This window comes from Cetorhinus maximus, chromosome 14 (assembly GCF_964194155.1).
Source record: "Cetorhinus maximus chromosome 14, sCetMax3.hap1.1, whole genome shotgun sequence".
NCBI lineage: Eukaryota > Metazoa > Chordata > Chondrichthyes > Lamniformes > Cetorhinidae > Cetorhinus > Cetorhinus maximus.
Genome location: NC_135892.1, coordinates 114,469,684 through 114,495,668, shown reverse-complemented (window position 1 = coordinate 114,495,668; position 25,985 = coordinate 114,469,684). Strand labels below are relative to the sequence as shown.

At 50.0% G+C, this 25,985-nt stretch overlaps 1 protein-coding gene across 1 annotated transcript in view; it reads left to right on the top strand.

The window, feature by feature from the left end:
- LOC144690011 (immunoglobulin superfamily member 3-like) overlaps positions 1-25,985 on the top strand; it is a 57,885-nt gene that overhangs the window by 13,286 nt on the left and 18,614 nt on the right. Inside the window, exons 4-6 of the mRNA XM_078557542.1 lie at positions 987-1,331; positions 3,620-3,967; positions 6,723-7,067. Of these exons, the coding sequence (XP_078413668.1) occupies positions 987-1,331; positions 3,620-3,967; positions 6,723-7,067 (1,038 nt within the window). The remainder of the gene's footprint in view (positions 1-986; positions 1,332-3,619; positions 3,968-6,722; positions 7,068-25,985) is intronic.

Genomic DNA, 25,985 nt, shown 5'->3' with positions numbered 1-25,985 from the left:
GTTCACATGCCACTTATGAACCAGGCCTGAATGTTGACCAGGTCTTGTTCCTTGGGGCACGAAACTGCTTTCATATCCGAGGAGTTGCGAATGGTGCTGAACGTTGTGCAATCATCAGCGAACATCCCCACTTCTGACCTTACGATGGAGGGAAGGTCATTGATGAAGCAGCTGAAGATGGTTGGGCCGAGGACATTACCCTGAGGAACTCCTGCAGTGATGTCCTGGAGCTGAGATGACTGACCTCCAACAACCACAACCATCTTCCTTTGTGCTCGGGATGACTCCAACCAGTGGAGAGGTGAGGTGAAAGTGAGCATTTGACCGAGTTTGGTATCAAAGTCTCCGAACAAAACTGGAGCCAATGGGAATCAGGAAGAAATGGAATTGGTAAAAAGTCCATGATTGGATTAAGTGCACATAGACATTGGAAGCTGATTAAACAGGTGGGTAGAGTCAATGATAGGGGAGGGTGTACATGGGCTGTGGGAAGGGATTATTTCAATGGGTGGATGCCATGATGCATTGTGTACAGTTTTGCAAAAAGGGGTAACAGTTGGGTGATCCATGGTGGAGTGTGGGAAGTGTGATAAAAGGAAATGAATGTCCCTTTGTTGTACTGAGGTTTATTTCTCTGGTTATCAATTGTCATTTTTATAGACACATTTCCCAACTGAGAATTATTACCAAACTTGTAAAATCATTTTTTATATATAATTAATCTCATTCAACAATTTATGTATGAACTGAGGGAAGAGAATAAAAATATTCCCACACAGCTGAATGCAGAATGAAGAGGTCAGGGTGCAGAAGCTCAGAAAACTATCCCATATTTTAATATCAGATAATATATTAACTCTTCTGATGTATTACTGGGACCTGTTCCTTTCAGGCTATAATCTATGTTACCTGATCTTTCCACTGAAACTTTGAGGACAATTTGAAGTTTACACACTGGTTAATATGTTGTTGATATCTTTTCCTAGATGCAAATGCTCCAGTCCTTATCCAGTCTCCGAGTCTGGAACGAGTCACAGAGGGTCACACTGCACAGTTACAGTGCACCATGGGGAATGTCGCAGTGACAGACACCGATGTTCACTGGTACCGGGAGCTACCAGGGAAAGATATGGAGCAGGTTTTAACACATGATATAAGGAACATCACACGACGGAGTCCAGGTTTCACTGGCCGTTTCCAGCCTTCCAGAGACACCTCCAATAACAGCTTCATTCTGACAATCACCAACGTCCAGCCCAGTGACACTGCCGTCTATTATTGCAAAGTGTGGGGAGATATCAGTGGGAATGGAACACGGCTGAATATAACCAGTAAGTATGTTGGGTTTAGTTTTATTCACAATAGCATCACTACACAGAGGGGAATTCCGTACCAATACACTCCCAGCAGAGGAATTGGGAATGTGCTGTTGTAACCTAATCTCTGACCAATATCCCATGGGACTGTGACACCTCCCTGGGAGCATGACATTGTGAAATCCTTCTTCTATACACATTTCACCCTGAACGGAATTGATGAGCTTGATGTTAGTACTCTGTTTGGCCCCAAAATTGATTTCTGTTATCCAGGTAGACATTAGGAATTCTAAAGTAAATTAAAATTGAACATTACAAAACATTAATACTTGCCTTTATTAGTCGAGGCATAGAATATAAGGGCAGGGTGGTTATGTTGGAGCTGTATAAAGCAGTAGTTAGGCCACAGCTGGTGTACTGTGTGCAGTTCAGGTCGCCATATTATAGGAAGGATGTGATTGCACTGGAGGGGGTGCAGAGGAGATTCACCAGAATGTTGCCTGGGCTGGAGTGTTTCAACTATGAAGAGAGACTAGATAGGCTGGGGCTGTTTTCCTTAGAGCAGAGAATGTTGAGGGGGGATCTGATAGAGGTGTACAAAATTATGAGGGGCATAGATAGGGTAGATAGGAAGAAACTTTTCCCCTTAGTGAAGGGGTCTATAATCAAGTGGCATAGATTTAAGATAAGGGGCAGGAGGTTTATAGGGGGTTTGATGAAAGACTTTTTCACCCAGAGGGTGGTGGGAATCAGAAACTTACTGCCTGAGGGGGTGGTAGAGGCAGGAACCCTCACAACATTTAAGAAGTATTTAGATGAGCACTTGAAATGCCACAGCATACAGGGCTATGGGCCAAGTGCTGGAAAATGGGATTAGAATAGAATGGTGCTTGATGGCCGGCATGGACACGATGGGCCGAAGGGCCTGTTTCTGTGCTGTATAACTCTGTGACTCTCTGATTAATGCAATAGTAATCTGTTACAGTGCAACTCAGACAGTAGATTTTTTTCAATAATTCCTCACATTTCTCTCTATTTTCTCCTTGTGAGAGTTCATCACAGTCACTAGTACAAGTTACCACAAACCCTCCATAACATCACCACTTCACCCCAACATCAGGTCTGAACCATTCTAATAAATCCCCTCTGCACCCTCTCTAAGGCCTTGTCATCCTCCCTGAAGTGTGGTGTCCAGAATTAGACACATTTCTCCAGCTGGGGCCTTACCGATGTTTATAAAGGTTTAGCATAACGCCCTTATTTTTGTATAGTATTCCCTATTAATAAGACCCAGGGCCCTGTCTGCATTTATAAACAGCCTTCTCCACTTGTCCTATCGTTGGAAGAATTGTGCTCATTCATCCTGAGGTCTCTGTTTACAATTGTACCATTTCATTCATATTCACCTCTCCTCACACTTACCAAACTTTCCCCACTTCTCTGTGGTCAATTTCGCCTGTCATGTCTCTGTCTATTTCACCAGTCTGTCAATATCTCCCTGGAGTCTGTCTCTATTCTTCTCACTTTTTGCTACATTTATCAGCTTTGAGTCACCTGTTCACTTGGAAATTGTGCTTCCTATACCTGAGTCCATTTTAAATATTTAAAAATCTTGCTCATGTCCCCTCTCAATGAGATATCATCGGTGTGAAAAAGCATAATTCTATCATCATACTGAGCCTCCTCCATTACCTAACTGGCCCTCTGAGGGTCCTTGGCACAGCTCTCCGCACACTCAGCTGCCATCACTTTAGTGAGTGTGCACAAGAGGGCTGCAAATTATTCTCAGGTATGGGTGTGCATTGTCCCAGCCTTCCATTGGCATTTTTAGGACAATAGCGTTAAATAGGAAAAGAATGAAATAGTTGCTTTTACATAGCGCCCTTCGCAACCTCAGTGCATCCCAACACGTTTTACAGACAATGAAGAGCATTTGTGGTCACTGATGTGATGTAGGAAGCACACAAAGTTGCACCAACAGCAATTAAATAAATGGCCATCTCGCCTGGTTCAAGGATAATTATTGGCTGGAATTTTCATATATTCGATTGCCTAAATATGTGCTGAAATCCCTGGAGTGGGACCTGATCCCATTACCTTCTAACTCAGAGACAAGAACACTGCCACTAAACCACACCTCACACTCTTGATCATGTTGAGTTGCACATTTCTCCAGCCACTCAGTTTGATGGATTAAACATCAGGCGGTCTTATAACATTACACTTTTTTATGAATTGTTGAACTTTGGATGATGGAGAAATATATTTCTTTGTGTTGAGCTCCATCTGTTCCCCACACACAGATCCATTGGCTGATCCCGTCCTTCTTCAGTATCCAAATGTTACCAAGGTGCCAGAGGGTGTGACTGTCGAGCTACAATGTGCCATGTACAATGCCAGTGTGAATGATACCGATGTCCACTGGCACCACCAGAGACCTGGGTACAACAGCGAGTGGGCATTGAGCCAGTTTGTGAACGGCACTATTACCAAGTCCCGGGGTTTTCACGACCGTTTTCAACTTTCCAGGAATGTCAGCAGCAACAGTTACATTCTGACCATTGTGAATGTGACCCTCAAAGATACTGCTGTCTACAATTGCAGTGTGTGGAGCTACATCTATGGAGCAGGGACCCAGCTCAATGTAACTGGTAAGTCAATGTTAGCTAACACTGGCAGGGTGAACGTAACAGTACCTTACTGGGAACCTGTTTTACCTTCCCACAGCAGAGTAGACAAGTGGAAACATATACAGCCGCACACAATAGTGTAGTGGCCATGGAATGGAGATTGGAAATGTTGTTTATGGAGTGAAAAATTCAAGAGTTGTATAGTGGAGATATGAGAATCAATAGTTTTTCTATCATCCATGGGATGTGGGTGTTGCTGACTAAGCCAGCATGTATTCCCCATCTTTAATTACCCCTTCAGAAGATGGTGGTGAGCTACCTTCTTGAACTTCCTCAAGCATAGATATTTCATACAACTGAGTGTCTTGCTAAAACACTTCAGAGGGCAGTTAAAAGTCAATCCCATTTCTGTGGGCCTGGAGTCACATGTAGGCCAGACTGGGTAAGGATGGCAAGATTTCCTTCCCCAAAGGACATCAGTGAAACAGGTGGGTTTTTATAACAATCCGATAGTTTCATGGCCACCATTACTGGGACTAAGATTTTTATTCAATATTTCTTAATTAACTGAATTCACAATCCGTAGATGCCACAAATGGATTTGACACATGAGAAATGTAAGAAAGTGGAACAGGTGTAGGACCTTTGGCCTTCGAACCTGCTCCAACATTCAGTTTGCTCTTCTCCACCATCAACTCCACTTTCCCACCCTCTTCCCATCTCCTCTCATTCCACTGGAGATGAAAAATTGATCGAATTCAGTCCTGAATATACTCAACCGCTGAACATCTAAAGCTTTCTGTGCTGGAGAATTCCAAGGATACACAACTATTTTGTTCCCTCGTCTCATGGCCAGGCATCTTATTTTGAAATTGTGCTCCCAAATTCTAACCTCCCCAGACTAGGGAAACATCCGCCCAGCATCTACCCTGTCAAATCCCTGAGGAATTTTCAATGCTTCAATGAGTTTATCTTTTATTCTTCTAAACTCCAGAGATGATAGGCCTTGTCCACTCAATGGGCAGGACCTTATGGTGATTGCTTAATTCCAGATGTGAGGACCATTTCCGGGTCCTGATCTACACAGGGCATTAGCGCACACTCCAGCACCACCCTCTGAGTGGAATATTTGATGTCGTTTACGTTGATTTCAGCAAGGTTTTTGACAAGGTTCCACAGGGCAGGCTGATTAGTAAATTTCAAAGCTTGCAGGATCCAAGGAAAGGAGCTGATTGGATCCAAAGTTGGTTCGGTAGAAGGAAGCAAAGAGCCATGGTTGATGAGTGTTTTGTTTGTGATTGGAAGGTGAGTTACTCGCTGCAGGATTCCTAGCCTCTGACCTGCTCTTGTAGCCACAGTCTTTATATGGCTAGTCCAGTTCAGTTTCTGGTCAATGGTAACCCCCAGGATGTTGATAGTGGGGGATTCAGTGATGGTAATGCCATTAGAGATGGTCATTGCCTCATTACCTGGCACTTGTGTAGCATGAGTATTGCTTGCCACAGTTTAAAAATAAGGAGTCGCTCATTTAAATCAGAGATACGGAGACATTTTTTTCTCTCAGAAGGTTGTGAGTCTTTGGAACTCTCTTCCTCAAAAGGCAGTGGAAGCAGAATTTTTGAATAATTTGAAGGCAGAGCTAGATAGATCCTTGAGAAGCAAGGGGGTGGAAGGTTAAGGGGGTAGGTAAGAATGTGGAGTTGAGGTTACAATCAGATCAGCCATGATCTTATTTAATAGCAGAGTAGAGCTGAGGGGCCGAGTGGCCTACTCCTTCTCCTAATTTACATGTTCACATGCCACTTATGAACCAGGCCTGAATGTTGACCAGGTTTTGTTCCTTGGGGCACGAAACTGCTTTCATATCCGAGGAGTCGTGAATGGTGCTGAACATTGTGCAATCATCAGCGAACATCCCCACTTCCGACCTTACGATGGAGAGAAGGTCATTGATGAAGCAGCTGAAGATGGTTGGGCTGGGGACACCACCCTGAGGAACTCCTGCAGTGATATCCTGGAGCTGAGATGACTGACCTCCAACAACCACAACCATTTTCCTTTGTGCTCGGTATGACTCCAACCAGTGGAGAGGTGAGGTGAAAGTGATCATTTGACCGAGTTTGGTATCAAAGGCTCCGAGGAAAACTGGAGCCAATGGGAATCAGGAAGAAATGGAATTGGTAAAAAGTCCATGATAGGAGTAACTGCACATAGACAATGGGAGCTGATTGAACAGGTGGGTAGAGTCAATGATAGGGGAGGGTGTACATGGGCTGTGGGAAGTGATTATTTCAATGGGTGGATGCCATGATGCATTGTGTACAGTTTTGCAAAAAGGGGTAACAGTTGGGTGATCCATGGTGGAGTGTGGGAAGTGTGATAAAAGGAAATGAATGTCCCTTTGTTGTACTGAGGTTTATTTCTCTGGTTATCAATTGTCATTTTTGTAGACACATTTCCCAACTGAGAATTATTACCAAACTTGTAAAATCATTTTTTATATATAATTAATCTCATTCAACAATTTATGTATGAACTGAGGGAAGAGAATAAAAATATTCCCACACAGCTGAATGCAGAATGAAGAGGTCAGGGTGCAGAAGCTCAGAAAACTATCCCATATTTTAATATCAGATAATATATTAACTCTTCTGATGTATTACTGGGACCTGTTCCTTTCAGGCTATAATCTATGTTACCTGATCTTTCCACTGAAACTTTGAGGACAATTTGAAGTTTACACACTGGTTAATATGTTGTTGATATCTTTTCCTAGATGCAAATGCTCCAGTCCTTATCCAGTCTCCGAGTCTGGAACGTGTCACAGAGGGTCACACTGCACAGTTACAGTGCACCATGGGAAATGTCGCAGTGACAGACACCGATGTTCACTGGTACCGGGAGCTACCAGGGAAAGATATGGAGCAGGTTTTAACACATGATATAAGGAACATCTCACGACGGAATCCAGGTTTCACTGGCCGTTTCCAGCCTTCCAGAGACACCTCCAATAACAGCTTCATTCTGACAATCACCAACGTCCAGCCCAGTGACACTGCCGTCTATTATTGCAAAGTGTGGGGAGATATCAGTGGGAATGGAACACGGTTGAATGTACCCAGTAAGTCCAGTTTACATGATTCTAACTGATTTCCAGTGGTGTGATTGATGGACAAGTTTGGATTTGGGGTACAGTTTTGTGCGTTTAAATTTTGAATTAATGTCTTAAAATGTTTTTAAAAATCTCAATAAATTTAAACTTTTTAGTTTTCATGAGCTTTTCAATGCTTTCAACTAACTGTTATGATCCTTAGCTGAGGCTGCCACTGTCCAAGCCTGATCCCAGGGTGGGACCCAGCTGAATAGATCCTAACTTTTATTTGTTTGTCTTGTTTTTAGTTACTGAACAGAGTCACAGGAGTTAGCTGAATAAAACTTTTATTCAACAAGAAAAAAATGAACTATATTACAATGTTCCTTCACCCACAACTATACATTTATGGATATATACAGATTTGTAAGTATAACACAACTTACAAAAGCTATCTTATACTTTAATGTCCATAGTAAGTACACAGTCCATGTACCAATAGGCATCCAATGGCCAGACACAACACACTCTGAAACCAAGTGACAGATGCCACCCCAGACAAATACCATGGGTCTCTCCTCAACTACCCCCAGACGCTTGTCACACTGTGAGCCAACCAGTCTCACTGAACTTCGTCTTTCACACGAGAGTTTCTAATCGCTACTCTCCAAGAACTTGCCTTGGAACCTACTCCCAAACCGATGCTCTCTCTCAGACATCTTCTGCAAGGGTTCACCTCCAGGGTTTCGAACTGTACTTCTGACGTTCCTCTTCCCTCCATCACCACATGCATTCAAGCTTTCTTCAATGCACTCTCTTTCTCAGTGACTCAGCTGTCAACAGTACACCACTTACTCATATGTCCATAGCAAAGAGTTACAGCTGTCTGTTGGGACCTTCTGGCTTCCTTTAAGCCTTTATCTCTTTAAGCTTGGAGCATTTATCTGCTCCTCACTCTTAAATCCACTTAACAGGACCTTTTCCAGGTTTCTGCCCTTCCTTTAACTGGAAGGTCTTCTTGGGACTTTCTCCTGTTCCACCCTCCTGGACTTGGGGACTTTCTTCCTTAGCTTGGGACTGGCTCTCTGCTCCGAAGGTGTTCCGCAAAGCGGTCACCCAGTCTGCATTTGGTCTCTCCAATGTAGAGGAAACTGCATTGGGAGCAGCGAATGCAGTAGACTAAATTGAGGGAAGTGCAAGTGAAATGGTGCTTCACTTGAAAGGAGTATTTGGGCCCTTGGACAATGAGGAGGGGTGAAGTAAAGGGGCAGGTTTTGCACCTTCTGTGGTTGCATGGGAAGGTGCCATGGGTGGGGGTTGAGGTGTAGGGGGTGATGGAGGAGTGAACCAGGGTGTCCTGGAGGTTGGATAGACTGGGGTTATTTTCCCTGGAGCAGAGGACATTGAGGGGGGATATGATTTAGATGTATAAAATTATGAGGGGCATAGATAGGGTAGACAGGATGGAACTTTTCCCCTTGGTGGAGGGATCAATAACCAGGGGGCATAGATTTAAGGTAAGGAGCAGGAGGTTTAGAGGGGATGTGAGGAAGAATTTTTTCACCCACAGGGTGGTGGGAATCTGGAACTCACTGCCTGAAAGGGTGGTAGAGGCAGAAATCCTCATAACATTTAAGAAGTATTTGGATGTGCACTTGCGATGCCATGACATACAAGGCTATGGGCCTAGTGGGATTAGAATAGTTAGGTACTTGTTTGACCAGCGCAGACTCGATGGGCCGAAGGGCCTTTTCTGTGCTGTAGAGCTGTATGACTCTCTGATTTCCACCAGGAGCAGGTTTGGGTCCTTGATACACACAATCAACAGCTAAAGCTGAGTCACGAGCAAACTCATCCACTAACATTCATGCACTACTCACCAAAGTTGTTCGTCTGGAAGACAGCTACTAGTATAAGGAGCTAACAAATATAAATTGCATTTCTATAGACCTTTCACATCACAGGACTTGCCAAAACACGCCGCAGCCAATGAAGTAACTGTGAAGTGCAGTCACTTTTATAAAGTAGAAAATTCAGCAGCTAATTTTCACACAGCAAAATCCCACCAACAGCTGCTAATCTGTTTTAGTGATGTTGATTGAGGGATAAATATTGACCAGGACACAGGGGAGAGGTTCCCTACTGGGGGAGAAGTCCCCTACATTCTTCAAAAGAAGACCTTTTGTGCCCAACAGAGGGGCCAGGTGGAGCCTCAGCTAAATGCCACATCCGATAGATGGCACCTCCAACAGTGCAGCACTCCCTTACTACTGCACCGGTGCATCAGGCTAGATTATACGCTCGAGCCTCTCGGGTGGGATTTGAACCCACAAACTTTGGACTCATGGACGAGAGTGTTACCCATTGGACCATGCCTGACACTTACAATGAAATTCCCCATGCTTTCTTCAGCACCACATCCACTGTTCAATAAACTGGTAATCCAGGCCTCACTGGAGCTGCTGTGCTGGTCTCAGCTGCCAATGATATGTCCTGAGAGTGACAGGCCGGGAATGTCAGAACTGTCAATACCCTCACTTCACCACCTCCTACATACCAGTCCCTGTTTCAGGGGGACAGAGGATCCATCCTTTACAAGGTCCCATACTTTGTTTTATAAAGCTCCAGTGAAGCACGTTAAGATGTCTCATTATGTTAACGGCTGCAATGTAAATATAAGTTGTTGTTGTTATTGTAAGGGTAGGATCTGGACAGGCCTTATATTTGTGGCCTTTCTCCCAAATGTCTTTCGGAGTTAATGTCGGAATTTTCTGGAAGGAGTTCAGGTTTTCAGCTCAAGTGAGAGGATTTCTGAAATGCCCCATTTCAAGAGAAACGTTAAGGATATTAGAAAATTCTGGGCAGGAAAAGACCCAGTGGTCAGCCTGTCGGTCCGTCAGTCAGTCGGTCCGTCAGTCAGTCGGTTGGTCTGTTGGTCGGTCAGTCCGTCGGCCAGTCAGTCCATCTGTAAGTCGGTCTGTCAGTCAGTCGGTCGGTCAGTCATTCCGTTGGTTGGTCTGTTGGTTGGTCAGTCCGTTGGCCAGTCAGTCCATCGGTCAGTCGGTCTGTCGGTCAGTCGGTCTGTTGATTGGTTGGTCGGTCTTTCAGACTATCGGTTAGTCCATCAGTTGGTCGGTCAGTCAGTCCATCCATTTGTCAGTCATTCAGTCTGTCCATTGGTCTGTTAGTCCATCCATTGGTCAGTCAGTCGGTCAGTCTGTTGGTCCGCCTGTCCGTCCGTCCGTCCAGTGGTGATTCCTTCTGCGTCACAATACAGACGCTCCCCATTCACCCAGAGCCATGTAACCCCCCCTCAAAGAGACGAATAGATAGATAAAATCCAAAGCTGAATTAAAACCATAGCACTTTTCTTTTTGGGAGGCCATTCAGCCCATTGTACCTTCTGCTGGCTTTTTGAAAGACCTTTGAAAATTCAATTCATCTTATGCCCCCCTGCTGTTTCCCTAAAACCTGAACATTTTAAGTTTTCAAATATTTATCCAAATCCCTTTTGAAAATTGCTACTGGACTGTTTCCAGTGCCCTTTCAGGTAGCACATTCCAGATTTAACTTACTGCACCAAATAATTTTAAACACAGTGGGAAAAAAACCTGGAAAATTCCTCTGTGACTTCTTCCAGCTCTTCACACTAAAGCAGGTGGTCAGGTTGATCCTGATTTTCATTGCAGAATATTTACCTCTTGTGCGAGGTGTTTGCTGTTCCAGCTGGGAACAGGTCCAGTTCTCACTTCAAGGGATTCAGTTAATGAACTTCTGCAGTGTAAGTGACCAGCTTATTCCACAGGCTCAATACCTCTGGGAAAAGGACACGCAGCCTTTTCAATATTACACAATATTGCATATTACCCTTACATACATTGTAAGAGTGACACCTGGTCCTCCCAAACTTCTGCTGCTGAAATAAGTTATCCACATAAACACGTATCTCTTCATCATTTTATAAAGATTGATTAAGTCACCATGTTGATAGAAATATGAAAAATCTTTCTGCGATACCTCTCCTGTTGTTTCTGGCCTCACTCCCTTGGATCATAAAGCAGAATGCATGTTGACTCTGTACAAAGCGCTGTTTGTTAGAAAATGCCTGTGTGTTAACCCTGAAGAGGTCGAACATTCCCACTGCCTCATGGGAGTCCCTGCCTCGTGTCTGACCCAAATGGAAAAGGTTTTCTGGGAAGGCACCGAGCACATTGGGCGGAATCTTACAGAGCTGACGGAGGTTTTGGTGGCCCTGCCAGAGAGCTGGTGAGGACCACGTGTTGCCTCTTTTCAGGAAGGCCCACCACATCTTGTGCCAATCGGGCACTTGACAGGCCAGGATCCCGGGGGAGAAGTCCCACCCCCTGAGAGTTGCCGGCCGATCAGAGACTGGCAGCTCTATTGAACGGCAGCGCCATGGAGGAGGAGGTGGCTGTTGCCAGTATAACACCCACCTAACGCCTAGGATTGTGGATGGACCCAGGCCATAAGCTGAGTGATAGTGGGAGCGGGGTTGTGGGGTGGGGAATCAAGGGTTGGGCAGTGGGGGGGGGGGGTGGATTGACACAAGGCAGGAGTGTGGTTCTCAGCGGCACCCCCGCCTCCCAACCCCAGGTCCCTCAATCAGGCAGTGAGTGCCTTTGAACAAGGGTTTCCCTGTGAGCCCATAAGCCAGTCCCACACAGATATATTTCTAATGTTCCGGGCATGGCAAGTCCCCAGTCACCGCTGGGTTAATACCAGCAGATGCAGGATATGGCCCTTCCGTTGGCATTAATTGCTCAGTTAAGGGACTGAATTGGCAGGCCGGGTTGGAAGGCCATTCACGGACCTTCCTGCTTTAGAATTAATCAGGGTGGAGATGGGAAGGTAGCGGCGTACTCACTCACTACCACCCCACCTCATTCAATGTCACATGACCACCAAACACCCAATCGTGGAGAATCCAGCCATTGAGAGACTTTGTCGGGAACATCCAGAGGTAACATCAAGGCACCGGAGAGAGCATATAAACCTCCAAACACCTCATGTGCCTGACCCTCCAAGAGACTAGCCATGGACGATAGTGCTTCCTGGGGTCTCATATGAATGCTCCTGGTAAAGGCTTCCAGGTTGACATTCCTGAGTCAATAAGATGGAGTCTTGACTCTCTTATTGTGACAACTGACTGGCAGGAGTTAACAAATGGCACCCAGCGTGAGTTGAGCTGAGAGATGACCTCAAGCCAAAGTGGTGGACAGGGGGAAAGGCGACACTTGAGCGGGATCTCCTGCTCCCACCCGCTGCCGGGATTTACCGGTGCCGCTGAAGCCAATGGGCCTTTGGCAGGCTCGCCACATCCACTGCGGTTGGTGGGACCCGCGATGGTGGGACCGGAAAATCCCGGCCCTTGGGCACCTGTCCTTTGCTTAACAGCCAGGGATACTCGAGCAAAGACTTGTATCCACTGGAGTTTAGAACAGTAAAAGGCGACTTGATTGAAGGTGGATGTGGAGAGGATGTTTCCTCTTGTGGGAGAATCTAGAACTAGGGGTCACTGTTTAAAAATAAGGAGTGGCCCATTTAAGACAGAGATGAGGAGAAATTTTTTCTGTCGGAGGGTTGAGAGTCTTTGGAAATCTCTTCCTCATCAGGCAGTGGAAGCAGAGTCTGTGAATATTTTTAAGGCAGAGGTGGATAGATTTCAGGGGGTGAAAGGTTATCGGGAGTAGGCGGGAATGTGGGGTTGAGGTTACATTCAGATCAGCCATGATCTTATTGAATGGCAGAGCAGGCTCGAGGGGCCGAGTGGCCTACTCCTGCTCCTAATTCATATGTTTGTGTGTTGATATAGGGCAAACATCTGGCCCCTAGGAATAAAGTATATTACTGGGTGCTCAGGGATTGGAGGGGGAAGACCTCGTCAGGCAGCTGCCTTCTTTGGGATAGAGGGAGATTGGGAAGAGTGAGGAAGGTTGGGGGAAGAGCTTCCTAACACTTCGGTTGGAGAGAAAAAGGCTGTTACTGTAAGCTACAGAGATCAACACTCACTCCCCGCCATCTGTACATCCATCCTCCCGGACTGGTAAACTATTCACACCTGTCACGGGTCATATGCTTTCCATGTCTATTTAGTTTTTGGATAATTTTTGAGCCATTGCACTTTAATAAGCTACTTAATAAACTGCTTGAAAAACTCTTATGAGCTCAACCCCTTCTTGGGAATCTGTGACTCCGCAGCCTATGGATCTTCACTTGAATGGGAGTCACTGTATTCAAGAGGAAAGTCATTTAAGGGCAATCAATGTCAACATGTTTGGCTGATTGTTATCTGATTTGCCATTATTTTCCAGAGGACAGCCCCACTTGCTCTTGGTGTTCCTTCCCCTTTCTGTGGTTTGTATTCAAGCTCTGGCAATTGTATAAGGAAGTTGTGTGAAATTCAGCCTGTTCTGAAACATCAGGAATATCATATTATACTCTGTACAAAAGAACAGGAATTTAATCTGTGAAAAATAAGTTTGTTTGAAATGTTTGGCCCAACGCTCTCAGCCTTGACTCTGACCTTCTGTGCCACGATGGGTAAGTAGATGCCCAGAGTTGAATTTGGTTTCATATCATTATACTTTTGAGTTTGATTTTGTGACTAAGGGTGGTTGATGTGTATTTTGTCATCAGATGTTTCTGTTTAACAATTGTGATAATTTGGGTTTCTCATGGTTGAATGGGAAAATACAGTGTCAGATATGATACTGAGGCACCCAGCCCAATTGTCTGTACGTGTGAGAACTACTGGACTATGGAGACCGATCAGCTGCCCTTCAAGGATGAGAAGTCTCAAAGAACAATCATTTTCATGAGGTATTGGAAGGCTGGTACCACCTGTGAGGTCAAGACAATATTAAACTAAAAGAAAAGGCTTACACAAATGCAAGAAAATGTGCAAAGGAAGGATATAAGAATGATAATGGGATAGAGAGAGAGAGGGAATAGTAAGGTGTGAAAAGGAAAGCAGAAAAAAACTGAAGAATATCAACGCTAAAGCAAAAGTTTCTTTTAATGAGGAAATAAGTGGCTTAGGGGAATTGTAGCCCAACAAAGATGGACAGGTAGAACTAGAATAGATAATAAGGAAATGGCAGGTTTGTTAATGACAATGTTGCAGCCCCTTAGAGAAACAAATTGGATTTAATACATGTAAAAACAATGATAGTGGAGTAAGTATTGGGATTTAAGATCAATAAATTTCCATGTCAGGATTGTCAGGGGGATATAATAATGTTATTTGAATTGATTGTAAAATAGTGGTATCTGTGTCTGTGTGTGTGTGTGTGTGTGTGTCTGTGTGTGTGTGTGTCTGTGTGTGTGTGTGTGTGTGTGTGTCTGTGTGTGTGTGTCTGTGTGTGTGTATCTGTGTGTGTCTGTGTGTGTGACTTTATTGAATTAAAGACAGCTGCCTGAAGGCTTGGATGTATTAAAAGAAAAGCTCGGTTTGAAATGTTAAGCAGGTAAACATAGGCATCAAGGAAGCATTTGTATTTTTAAATAAACCAGACCAGGGGCAGAATTTTGCCGTCGGTGAGCAGGGGGGCGGGGCCCACTCGCCGATGGGTAAAATGACGCAGGATGTTGGGCAGAACCCCCGACGTCATCCGGCCCCATTTAAATTTTCAGGAAGGCTGGGGCCCAGGTAAATCAGCTGTGTGCCCTCCGACCTGTCAATGGCCAATTGAGGCACTGACAGGATCATTGAAACAATTAAAGGACCTGCCCGTCCAACCTTATGGTTGGCAGGTCGGCCAGAAGCCCCGGCGGGGGATAGAGAAAACATGAAACCTCATCTAGCGGCGGGATGAGGTTTCATGCGGGGTTTTAAAATGTTTAATAAAGTTATAGTGTAAATTATGAACATGTCCCATCTCGTGTGACATTGTCACATGAGGGGGACATGTTAGGGAATTTTTTTCTCTATTTTTAATCTTTTTCAAAACAGAAGCGATCTCCCCGAAGCTGCACTTAGCCTCAGGGAGATGTGCGCATGCGCGAGAGAACACACTCTCGCTTTTGGGGAAATCCCCCCGCCCGCACAGGGAGTGCATAGCGCTTCCCGCCGGACGTCGCGCTGGGTGGGCCTTAATTGGCCCGCCCACATAAAATGGCGGCGGGGCCCACTTTTGCGGCGGGGATCAACTCCCCACCCGCCGGAGATTGGATCAGGCCCGCCCGACAGGCAGAAAACCCTGCCCTAGGCTGTTTTCAAAGGAAGAGTGAAGCATGTCACTTGGGCCAGGTGAAGTTCAGAAACAGTGTGTTTATTTTTTCCAAAGATTGCTGGTAAAATTAGTACAATGAGAGATTTTTATTATCAGAAAGGTAAAAGTCCGAAGACATAGTGAAACATTGGGAATTTGCATTCAAAGGGGAAAATATGTATAAAGGAGTGAAGGCTGTGCGTAAGAGTAGATTTTTATGATCCAACAAGTGTGAAAAGCCTCCAAAGTCTCAGCCTTGAGCTGCTGTCTACAACAAACTGAAGTTAAGAAAACTCACTTTGAATTGGATTGTTCAGGGTATCATGTTTCTTTGCCTGAAAAATAACAAATGTCACTCCGTGGCCTGAATTTTGTGGTCATCGGGCACGTTGCGATCAGTGGGCCCGGGAGAGGCCAGTAAACGCACCCCCCGGTAGTGACCAACCCCTGACCACGCTTTCACGCTGGCTAGCCAATTACCCACTAGCCAGTGTGAAACGTGCGCTGAAGAGCTGAGCGCTGCTGGTGTGGGGGTGGGAAGAGGGTGGGCGAGGGCATCACCGTGGGTGTGGGGTGAGCGCTGCGGGAGGACTTCCCGAAGGTAGGTAGCTGCCTCAGGGAGCTGCAGACCGGCAAATAATAAAACAAAGCTGTAAAAAGCTGCAAAGATAATGTCCATGAATCAGAATCAAGCCCCTGAAAGGATACCTCACAAAAATGCTGTCCCCAGATATTTATTTTTATTCTATTTCCAAACGGAAATTTCACCCCGGCCCTTGGATGAGGTTTGATGAAAAATGTAAAAGCCGCCTGACTGTTTAGCCCGTTCGACAACCGTATGGTTGGACAGGCCACGAAGAATCACTGACGATTGGGCCATTAATGGGCTTAATTGTCTGCGGGTTCGCTTTGGGCTTTAGCACACACCCACCGAGCAAAATATTGTGCAAGTGCGCGATGATGTCGGGCGTGTGCCTGCCTGCAGGATGCAGAATCCTGGCCCATATTTTAAGGAGGGAGAGAGGCAGAAATCAAAATGACTGACTTGTGAGCTTAATATTGGTTAAGGGATGTTACTTGAGTCTATCATCAGAGACAGAGTTACTGAGCATTTGGGTAAGTGCGAGTTAATTGAAAAGTAAGAATTGATTTGTAAAGGCTGGTTAAACAAGTTGAATGTGTTTGGGAGGTCACTATTATTTCACTTCACGCAAAAACCACATTTGAGGATAGAGGTCGTACCTGAATCTGATATTAACCCTTTGCACACATAAATGAAAGACTTTAGACTTGCTAAATGCAGCATCATTAGTACATTCAAGGGCCCTAACACCTGTTTTAGCTGCTGTCTGTGTCCCAGTTTTGGGGTTATCTTGGGGCGTAGCGCAGAGCCTGATCAAACTGATTATTCTCACCCCCGTGTTCCATCTGGCCAGTGGGTTCAGTGATGTCTAATCTCTTAGCCAGTAACTCTCCAGAGGAAGCAGTTTGACACTGTTCATGTTCCCCTGATTGCCTCTGTTCTCAGGAAGTATCAACTCTTCTGTTACAATCAGTATTTCTATGATCTGTTTGAAATAACAATTTTCAGCGATTACCAGAAAATGTAACTATGAAGCAATTCTTTAGTAAGAGGAATTTGTGAAACTGAACCAGATTTCCTTTTGAGTTACAGTAAGTAACCATATTATACAATCTTGCTAACACTCAAATTCCTCTATTTTTACAGCTCAGTTACTAGGCCTGTATCAGAGGGAGTTGGCTGTGGGGCTGGGGGTGCAGGGGAGCAGATTCGAACATTTTCCACAACTCACCGATATAAGTCAGTTACTCCCTCTGCCCTCCCCACTTCTCCCAGGAGTTAACAGCCAGTTAATGATGTACTGGGAACTGCCCAGCACCACTGGAACTCACTGCCTGAAAGATCGGCAGGGGAGGGAACGCAAACCACATTTATTTGGATACGCAGCTGAGGTGCTGGAGCCTAAAGGCTGCAACAAAGAGCAGGGGTGTAGGATGAGGTTAGTCAGCTGTTGTTCAGGTGGGGCGGACATTACAGGCCAACTGGCTCCTTCCATGCTGTATATTTAGATGATTTTTTAAAATTCACAGTAACTGGGGGACCTCAGTTTCTTTCTGTCACCTTTTCCCCCATGATATATTCCCCCCCAAACCCTCCTCCTTTCGTGGGGGGTTAGCCCCTTTGTGGGGGTGAACTTTCACAGGTGTTGCACGCCTGCTGCCTTTTGGTCAATGATAATTAACCCCACACGTGTTCCTTGATGATGACGCTGGCAGGATTAGACCATCAGGGGAATTAAACAATTGCATTTCTGGTATGTTTTGCTACATGACTCTCAGGAGTGTGTCTAGCTAATTATCATCAGATTCAGAATGCCAAGGGCAGCTGTCAAATCTTTACAGTCCTGATGCAGTTCAGCTAACCCGGGGCCTGTGGCTAAGATCAAGTGTAGTTGTGAAGCAATGGCTATAACCAGTCGACCCCCAGACCATGGGGTATCTATCACCGTCCGGGTGACGGTGAAGGACAGAGATGGAGGAGCCCCCATGGATCGGGCCTTCCTCATCAAGCGGATCCTGTTGAAGGCGTGTGGATTTGAAGCGGAGGAGATCTACTCCCTGCAGGACTTCCCCAGCGCTGGATGTTTCGATGTGACTTTCAAGCGAGAGGCAGCTTGCGTCAAGTTCCTGAAGGTGTTCGAGGAGAAGAGAGACCAGCCGGAGATGAAGATCCTATTGGTGGAGCCGCTCTTTGCTCTGCTGTTGCAATGGGACCGTGTGGTGACGGTGCATCTCTCCAACCCCCACGTCCCTGTCACCGACGTGTTTACCTTCCTCACCAGGTACGTCGACAAGGTTGGGAACTGCACCGAGGTTAGAGACGCCTTCGCGATTTGGACATGCAAACGCCAGGTCAAGGTCACGCTCAAGACCGATGATAAGGGAGCCACCTTCCACCCTCCTTCCAGCTTCGCTATCGGAGGAAGCCTTGTCTACGCTGGGCAGCCCAAACTTTGTCGCTCATGCGGCAAGTCTGGTCATGTGGCGGCCAACTGCAGCGCCGCCCTCTGCAATTACTGCAAACAGGAAGGGCACCAGACAAAGGACTGCAAACAGACTAAGTGCTGCAACCTGGGTGGCGAGGCAGGTCACCTCTACAGGACCTGCCCCAAACGCTGCCTCACTTATGCACAGGCAGCCAAAGCCAACGAGGGGGAAGCAGAGGAAATGGTCAATGTCACTGCTGCCAAGGACACTTGCAACCCTCCAACCACTAAGTCCTCCAGCGAGAACAACGGGACAAAGGAGGACACGGAGAGAGACAGAGTCCTGTTTGTGTGTTGCATAGAAGCCTTTGCTGAGTCCATCAGGAAGGATCCGGGCATAAGAGGAGTGACGATCCCAGGCAGTGGAGGCACTCAGGTAAAAGCCTCCCTGTCCATGGACGATGCCGCCGTCTTCTGCTCGGATCCGCTGTCGGTGCGCAGACTGATCCACATTTGCGACCAGTTCCAACTGGCCTCAGGAGCCAAGGTAAATCGTGGGAAGAGCGAGGCCATGTTCTTTGGGAACTGGGCTGACCGATCCTTTGTCCTCTTCACCGTCAGGGCTGACGGCCTGAAGGTGCTGTGGATATGGTTCGGAGGGACCGGGGCATGCGTTAGAAACTGGAAGGAGCGAGTGGCTATGGTGAAAAGGAAACTGGGCATGTGGGAGCGACGCTCCCTCTCCATTACGGGTAAGAACCTGGTCATCAGGTGTGAGGCACTCTCGCTGTTGCTGTACGTGGCGCAGGTCTGGCCCGTTCCAGACTCCTGCGCGATGGCGATCACTCGAGCCATCTTCTGCTTTATCTGGAGGTCGAAAATGGATCGTTTCTGCAGGGACGTGATGTACAAGCCTCTAGATAAGGGGGGAGAAAACGTGCCTGACATCGCCCTCATACTGATGGCCACCTTTGTGTGTGGCTGCATCAAGCGGTGCGTAGACCCTCGGTACACAAACACCAAGTGTCACTATGTGCTGAGGTTCTACCTGTCCCCGGTGTTGTGAAGGATGGGTCTGGCCACGAATGGGGGTGAAGCTCTCCCGCTCCCCCTGGCCCACAAGCCTTGCTCCAAAATGTTCTCACTCTCTGGATCTGGCTGCCTTCACTTCCATTTGGTTGCCAGGATACCCGAGCTTTGGGGCTGCCATTATCTGACAACAGGGGCCTCATTAACATATTACTCAGACACCCTGAAACTCAGTTACACGGGAATTTGGGGTTTTCACCAAGGGTTGTGGTTAGAGCGCTGGGGGTGGGGGGTGGTTAAAACCTCCCACTGTGGGGTTGGTACAGAACACCAGCTCAACATGAGGAGGAAGACAATTGGCTCAATAACTAAAGAGGAAGTGTGAGGAAAGTGAAGAATGTTATCTCCATGCGTGACTTCAATCTGCCAAAAATAAACCGTGAAGCCCATGTGGGTGTGGATCAGAGTGGGTAGATATACCGTGTGACTGCTCCTTAACCCAATGTGTTAAGGAAGCAATGGTCACCGTGATCTGCTGTTTGTTGATGAACTGAAAAATGTAAAGGAAATGCAAGTCATAACTGAAGGTCCAGGGACCACAGAATGATACAGTTTAAGATGAGCTGGAAACCTGAAGATATAAAACCAGGACCAGGAACAGAATCTGGGCCTCCCCTTCCCCAGGCTCTCTACTCCCTCCAGGAACGTGTTCAGCTGGTGCCTCTTCCACCTCCACCCCCCACCCAAATCCACTCCCCTACACCAGTTACCCTATGCTGGGGATGTTCCCTCACACCGCACTTACTCCACATTGGAATTGCCATATAGTCTCTTTTACTGGTGTCAGACTCCTTAGTGTTGCTGTTTTTAGTGGCTCCAGAATTTGTCTCTTTCTTTTCATTTTTGCCTCTCTCGATCTGTCTTCTTGTTTCTGACTCTGTTCTGCACCATAGCTTTCCGATAAGAAGCACTGAGTGGTGTGGTGCGATGTGTGACGATCGGGGTGTGGTGCGACAGAGTGGTGTGTGCTGGGGCCGTACGGTGTGGGGCGGCATGTGTGCAATGGTGTGGTGTAGGGAGGTGGGTGAGGTGTGGAGTGATGTCGTGTGGTGAAGTCTGGTAAGGTGCAACACGCCATGGTGTCTGACAGCACAGTGTGAGAGTGAGCTGTGTGAGAGTGGGATGAGTGCTGGTGAGATGTGTGGGGGTGAGCTGTGTGGGTGTGAGCTCTGTGTGGGGTGTGAGCTCTGTGTGGGTGTGAGCTCTGTGTGGGGTGTGAGCTCTGTGTGGGGTGTGAGCTGTGTGTGAGGGTGAGCTGTGTGGGGGTGAGCTGTGTGAGAGTGAGCTGTGTGGGGGGGTGAGCTGTGTGGGGGTGAGCTGTGTGGGTGTGAGCTGTGTGGGGTGTGAGCTCTGTGTGGGGTGTGAGCTGTGTGTGAGGGTGAGCTGTGTGGGGGTGAGCTGTGTGTGGGGGTGAGCTGTGTGGGGGTGAGCTGTGTGTGGGGGTGAGCTGTGTGGGGGTGAGCTGTGTGAGGGTGAGCTGTGTTTGTGGGTGAGCTGTGTGGGGGTGAGCTGTGTGGGGGTGAGCTGTGTGGGGGGTGAGCTGTATGTGAGGGTGAGCTGTATGTGGGGGTGAGCTGTGTGAGAGTGAGCTGTGTGTGGGGATGAGCTGTGTGGGGGTGAGCTGTATGGGGGTGAGCTGTGTGAGGGTGAGCTGTGTGGGCGTGAGCTGTGTGTGGGTGAGCTGTGTGGGGGGGGTGAGCTGTGTGGGGGTGAGCTGTGTGAGGGTGAGCTGTGTGTCGGGGTGAGCTGTGTGGGGGTGAGCTGTGTGGTGGTGAGCTGTGTGTGGGGGTGAGCTGTGTGTCGGGGTGAGCTGTGTGGGGGTGAGCTGTGTGGGGGTGAGCTGTGTGGGGGGGTGAGCTGTGTGGGGGGGTGAGCTGTGTGTGAGGGTGAGCTGTATGTGTGGGGGTGAGCTGTGTGTGTGGGGGTGAGCTGTGTGTGGGGGTGAGCTGTGTGGGGGGGTGAGCTGTGTGGGGGGTGAGTTGTGTGTGGGGGTGAGCTGTGTGGGGGTGAGCTGTGTGTGAGGGTGAGCTGTGTGTGTGGGGGTGAGCTGTGTGTGTGTGGGTGAGCTGTGTGGGGGGTGAGTTGTGTGTGGGGGTGAGCTGTGTGGGGGTGAGCTGTGTGGGGGTGAGCTGTGTGTGTGAGGGTGAGCTGTGTAGGGGTGAGCTGTGTGGGGGTGAGCTGTGCGGGGTGAGCTGTGTGTGAGGGTGAGCTGTGTGTGTAGGGGTGAGCTGTGTGGGTGTGAGCTGTGTGGGTTTGAGCTGTGTGGGGGTGAGCTGTGTGTGAGGGTGAGCTGTGTGTGGGGGTGAGCTGTGTGGGGAGAGCTGTGTGTGAGGGTGAGCTGTGTGTGGGGGTGTGAGCTGTGTGTGGGGGTGTGAGCTGTGTGGGGGTGAGCTGTGTGTGAGGGTGAGCTGTGTGTGGGGGTGAGCTGTGTGGGGGTGAGCTGTGTGGGTGTGAGCTGTGTGTGGGGGTGAGCTGTGTGTGGGGGTGAGCTGTGTGTGGGGGGGTGAGCTGTGTGGGGGGTGAGCTGTGTATGTGGGGGTGAGCTGTGTATGTGGGGGTGAGCTGTGTGTGGGGGTGAGCTGTGTGTGGGGAGGTGAGCTGTGTGGAGGTGAGCTGTGTGGGTGTGAGCTGTGTGGGGGTGAGCTGTGTGTGAGGGTGAGCTGTGTGGGGGTGAGCTGTGTGGGTGTGAGCTGTGTGGGGGTGAGCTGTGTGTGAGGGTGAGCTGTGTGGGGGTGAGCTGTGTGGGGGTGAGCTGTGTGGGGAGAGCTGTGTGTGAGGGTGAGCTGTGTGTGGGGGTGTGAGCTGTGTGTGGGGGTGTGAGCTGTGTGTGGGGGTGTGAGCTGTGTGGGGGTGAGCTGTGTGTGAGGGTGAGCTGTGTGTGGGGGTGAGCTGTGTGGGGGAGAGCTGTGTGGGGGTGAGCTGTATGGGGAGAGCTGTGTGTGAGGGTGAGCTGTGTGTGGGGGTGTGAGCTGTGTGTGGGGGTGTGAGCTGTGTGTGGGGGTGAGCTGTGTGTGGGTGTGAGCTGTGTGGGGGTGAGCTGTGTATGGGGGTGAGCTGTGTGTGGGGGTGAGCTGTGTGGGGGTGAGCTGTGTGTGGGGGTGAGCTGTGTGTGGGGGTGAGCTGTGTGGGGGTGAGCTGTGTGTGGGGGTGAGCTGTGTGGGGGTGAGCTGTGTGGGTGTGAGCTGTGTGTGGGGGTGAGCTGTGTGGGGGTGAGCTGTGTGTGGGGGTGAGCTGTGTGGGGGTGAGCTGTGTATGTGGGGGTGAGCTGTGTGTGGGGGTGAGCTGTGTGGGGGTGAGCTGTGTATGTGGGGGTGAGCTGTGTGTGGGGGTGAGCTGTGTGTGGGGGTATGAGCTGTGTGGAGGTGAGCTGTGTGGGGGTGAGCTGTGTGTGGGGGTGAGCTGTGTGGGGGGTGAGCTGTGTGTGGGGGTGAGCTGTGTGGGGGTGAGCTGTGTGTGGGGGTGAGCTGTGTGTGGGGGTGAGCTGTGTGGGGGTGAGCTGTGTGTGTAGGGGTGAGCTGTGTGGGTGTGAGCTGTGTGTGGGGGTGAGCTGTGTGGGGGTGAGCTGTGTGGGTGTGAGCTGTGTGTGGGGGTGAGCTGTGTGGGGGTGAGCTGTGTGTAGGGGTGAGCTGTGTGTGGGGGTGAGCTGTGTGGGGGTGAGCTGTGTGTGGGGGTGAGCTGTGTGGGGGTGAGCTGTGTGGGGGAGAGCTGTGTGTGGGGGTGAGCTGTGTGTGGGGGTGTGAGCTGTGTGGGGGTGAGCTGTGTGGGGGTGAGCTGTGTGGGAGTGAGCTGTGTGTGTGGGTGTGAGCTGTGTGGGGTTGAGCTGTCTGTTGGGGTGAGCTGTGTGTGGGGGTGATCTGTGTGGGGGTGAGCTGTGTGTGTCGGGGTGAGCTGTGTGGGTGTGAGCTGTGTGTGGGGGTGAGCTGTGTGAGGGGTGAGCTGTGTGTGAGGGTGAGCTGTGTGTGGGGGTGAGCTGTGTGGGGAGAGCTGTGTGTGAGGGTGAGCTGTGTGTGGGGGTGTGAGCTGTGTGTGGGGGTGTGAGCTGTGTGGGGGTGAGCTGTGTGTGAGGGTGAGCTGTGTGTGGGGTGAGCTGTGTGGGGGTGAGCTGTGTGGGTGTGAGCTGTGTGTGGGGGTGAGCTGTGTGTGGGGGTGAGCTGTGTGTGGGGGGGTGAGCTGTGTGGGGGGTGAGCTGTGTATGTGGGGGTGAGCTGTGTATGTGGGGGTGAGCTGTGTGTGGGGGGGTGAGCTGTGTGGAGGTGAGCTGTGTGGGTGTGAGCTGTGTGGGGGTGAGCTGTGTGTGAGGGTGAGCTGTGTGGGGGTGAGCTGTGTGGGTGTGAGCTGTGTGGGGGTGAGCTGTGTGTGAGGGTGAGCTGTGTGGGGGTGAGCTGTGTGGGGGTGAGCTGTGTGGGGAGAGCTGTGTGTGAGGGTGAGCTGTGTGTGGGGGTGTGAGCTGTGTGTGGGGGTGTGAGCTGTGTGTGGGGGTGTGAGCTGTGTGGGGGTGAGCTGTGTGTGAGGGTGAGCTGTGTGTGGGGATGAGCTGTGTGGGGGAGAGCTGTGTGGGGGTGAGCTGTATGGGGAGAGCTGTGTGTGAGGGTGAGCTGTGTGTGGGGGTGTGAGCTGTGTGTGGGGGTGTGAGCTGTGTGTGGGGGTGAGCTGTGTGTGGGTGTGAGCTGTGTGGGGGTGAGCTGTGTATGGGGGTGAGCTGTGTGTGGGGGTGAGCTGTGTGGGGGTGAGCTGGGTGTGGGGGTGAGCTGTGTGTGGGGGTGAGCTGTGTGGGGGTGAGCTGTGTGTGGGGGTGAGCTGTGTGGGGGTGAGCTGTGTGGGTGTGAGCTGTGTGTGGGGGTGAGCTGTGTGGGGGTGAGCTGTGTGTGGGGGTGAGCTGTGTGGGGGTGAGCTGTGTATGTGGGGGTGAGCTGTGTGTGGGGGTGAGCTGTGTGGGGGTGAGCTGTGTATGTGGGGGTGAGCTGTGTGTGGGGGTGAGCTGTGTGTGGGGGTATGAGCTGTGTGGAGGTGAGCTGTGTGGGGGTGAGCTGTGTGTGGGGGTGAGCTGTGTGGGGGGTGAGCTGTGTGTGGGGGTGAGCTGTGTGGGGGTGAGCTGTGTGTGGGGGTGAGCTGTGTGTGGGGGTGAGCTGTGTGGGGGTGAGCTGTGTGTGTAGGGGTGAGCTGTGTGGGTGTGAGCTGTGTGTGGGGTTGAGCTGTGTGGGGGTGAGCTGTGTGGGTGTGAGCTGTGTGTGGGGGTGAGCTGTGTGGGGGTGAGCTGTGTGTGGGGGTGAGCTGTGTGTGGGGGTGAGCTGTGTGGGGGTGAGCTGTGTGTGGGGGTGAGCTGTGTGGGGGTGAGCTGCGTATGTGGGGGTGAGCTGTGTGTGGAGGTGAGCTGTGTGTGGGGGTGTGAGCTGTGTGGGGGTGAGCTGTGTGGGGGTGAGCTGTGTGGGAGTGAGCTGTGTGTGTGGGTGTGAGCTGTGTGGGGTTGAGCTGTCTGTTGGGGTGAGCTGTGTGTGGGGGTGATCTGTGTGGGGGTGAGCTGTGTGTGTCGGGGTGAGCTGTGTGGGGGTGAGCTGTGTGTGGGGGTGAGCTGTGTGGGGGGTGAGCTGTGTGTGGGGGTGAGCTGTGTGGGTGTGAGCTGTGTGGGGGGTGAGTTGTGTGTGGGGGTGAGCTGTGGGGGGGTGAGCTGTGTGGGGGTGAGCTGTGTGTGGGGGTGAGCTGTGTGTGGGGGTGAGCTGTGTGGGGGTGAGCTGTGTGGGGGTGAGCTGTGTGTGGGGGTGAGCTGTGTGTGGGGGTGAGCTGTGTGGGGGTGAGCTGTGTGGAGGTGAGCTGTGTGTGGGGGTGAGCTGTGTGTGGGGGTGAGCTGTGGGGTGGTGAGCTGTGTGGGGGTGAGCTGTGTGTGGGGGTGAGCTGTGGGGGGGTGAGCTGTGTGGGGGTGAGCTGTGTGTGGGGGTGAGCTGTGTGTGAGTGAGCTGTGTGGCGGTGAGCTGTGTGTGGGGGTGAGCTGTGTGGGGGTGAGCTGTGTGTGGGGGTGAGCTGTGTGGGGGGTGTGAGCTGTGTGGGGGTGAGCTGTGTGGGGGTGAGCTGTGTGGTGGGGTGAGCTGTGTGGGTGTGAGCTGTGTGGGGGTGAGCTGTGTGTGGCGGTGAGCTGTGTGGGGGGGTGAGCTGTGTGGGGGTGAGCTGTGTGGGGGGGTGAGCTGTGTGGGGGTGAGCTGTGTGGGGGTGAGCTGTGTGTGGCGGTGAGCTGTGTGTGTGGGGTGAGCTGTGTGGGGGTGAGCTGTGTGTGGGGGTGAGCTGTGTGTGGGTGTGAGCTGTGTGGGGGGTGAGCTGTGTGTGGGTGTGAGCTGTGTGTGGGTGTGAGCTGTGTGGGGGGTGAGTTGTGTGTGTGAGTGAGCTGTGTGGCGGTGAGCTGTGTGGGGGGGTGAGCTGTGTGGGGGGGGTGAGCTGTGTGGGGGTGAGCTGTGTGGGGGGGTGAGCTGTGTGGGGGTGAGCTGTGTGGGTGTGAGCTGTGTGTGGGGGTGAGCTGTATAGGTGTGAGCTGTGTGGGGGTGAGGTGTGTGGGGGGCTGAGCAGTTTGAGAGGGAGTAATGTGGGGGTGAGCTGATTGATGAGCAGACTGTGGGTAAACGGACGTTGTGACT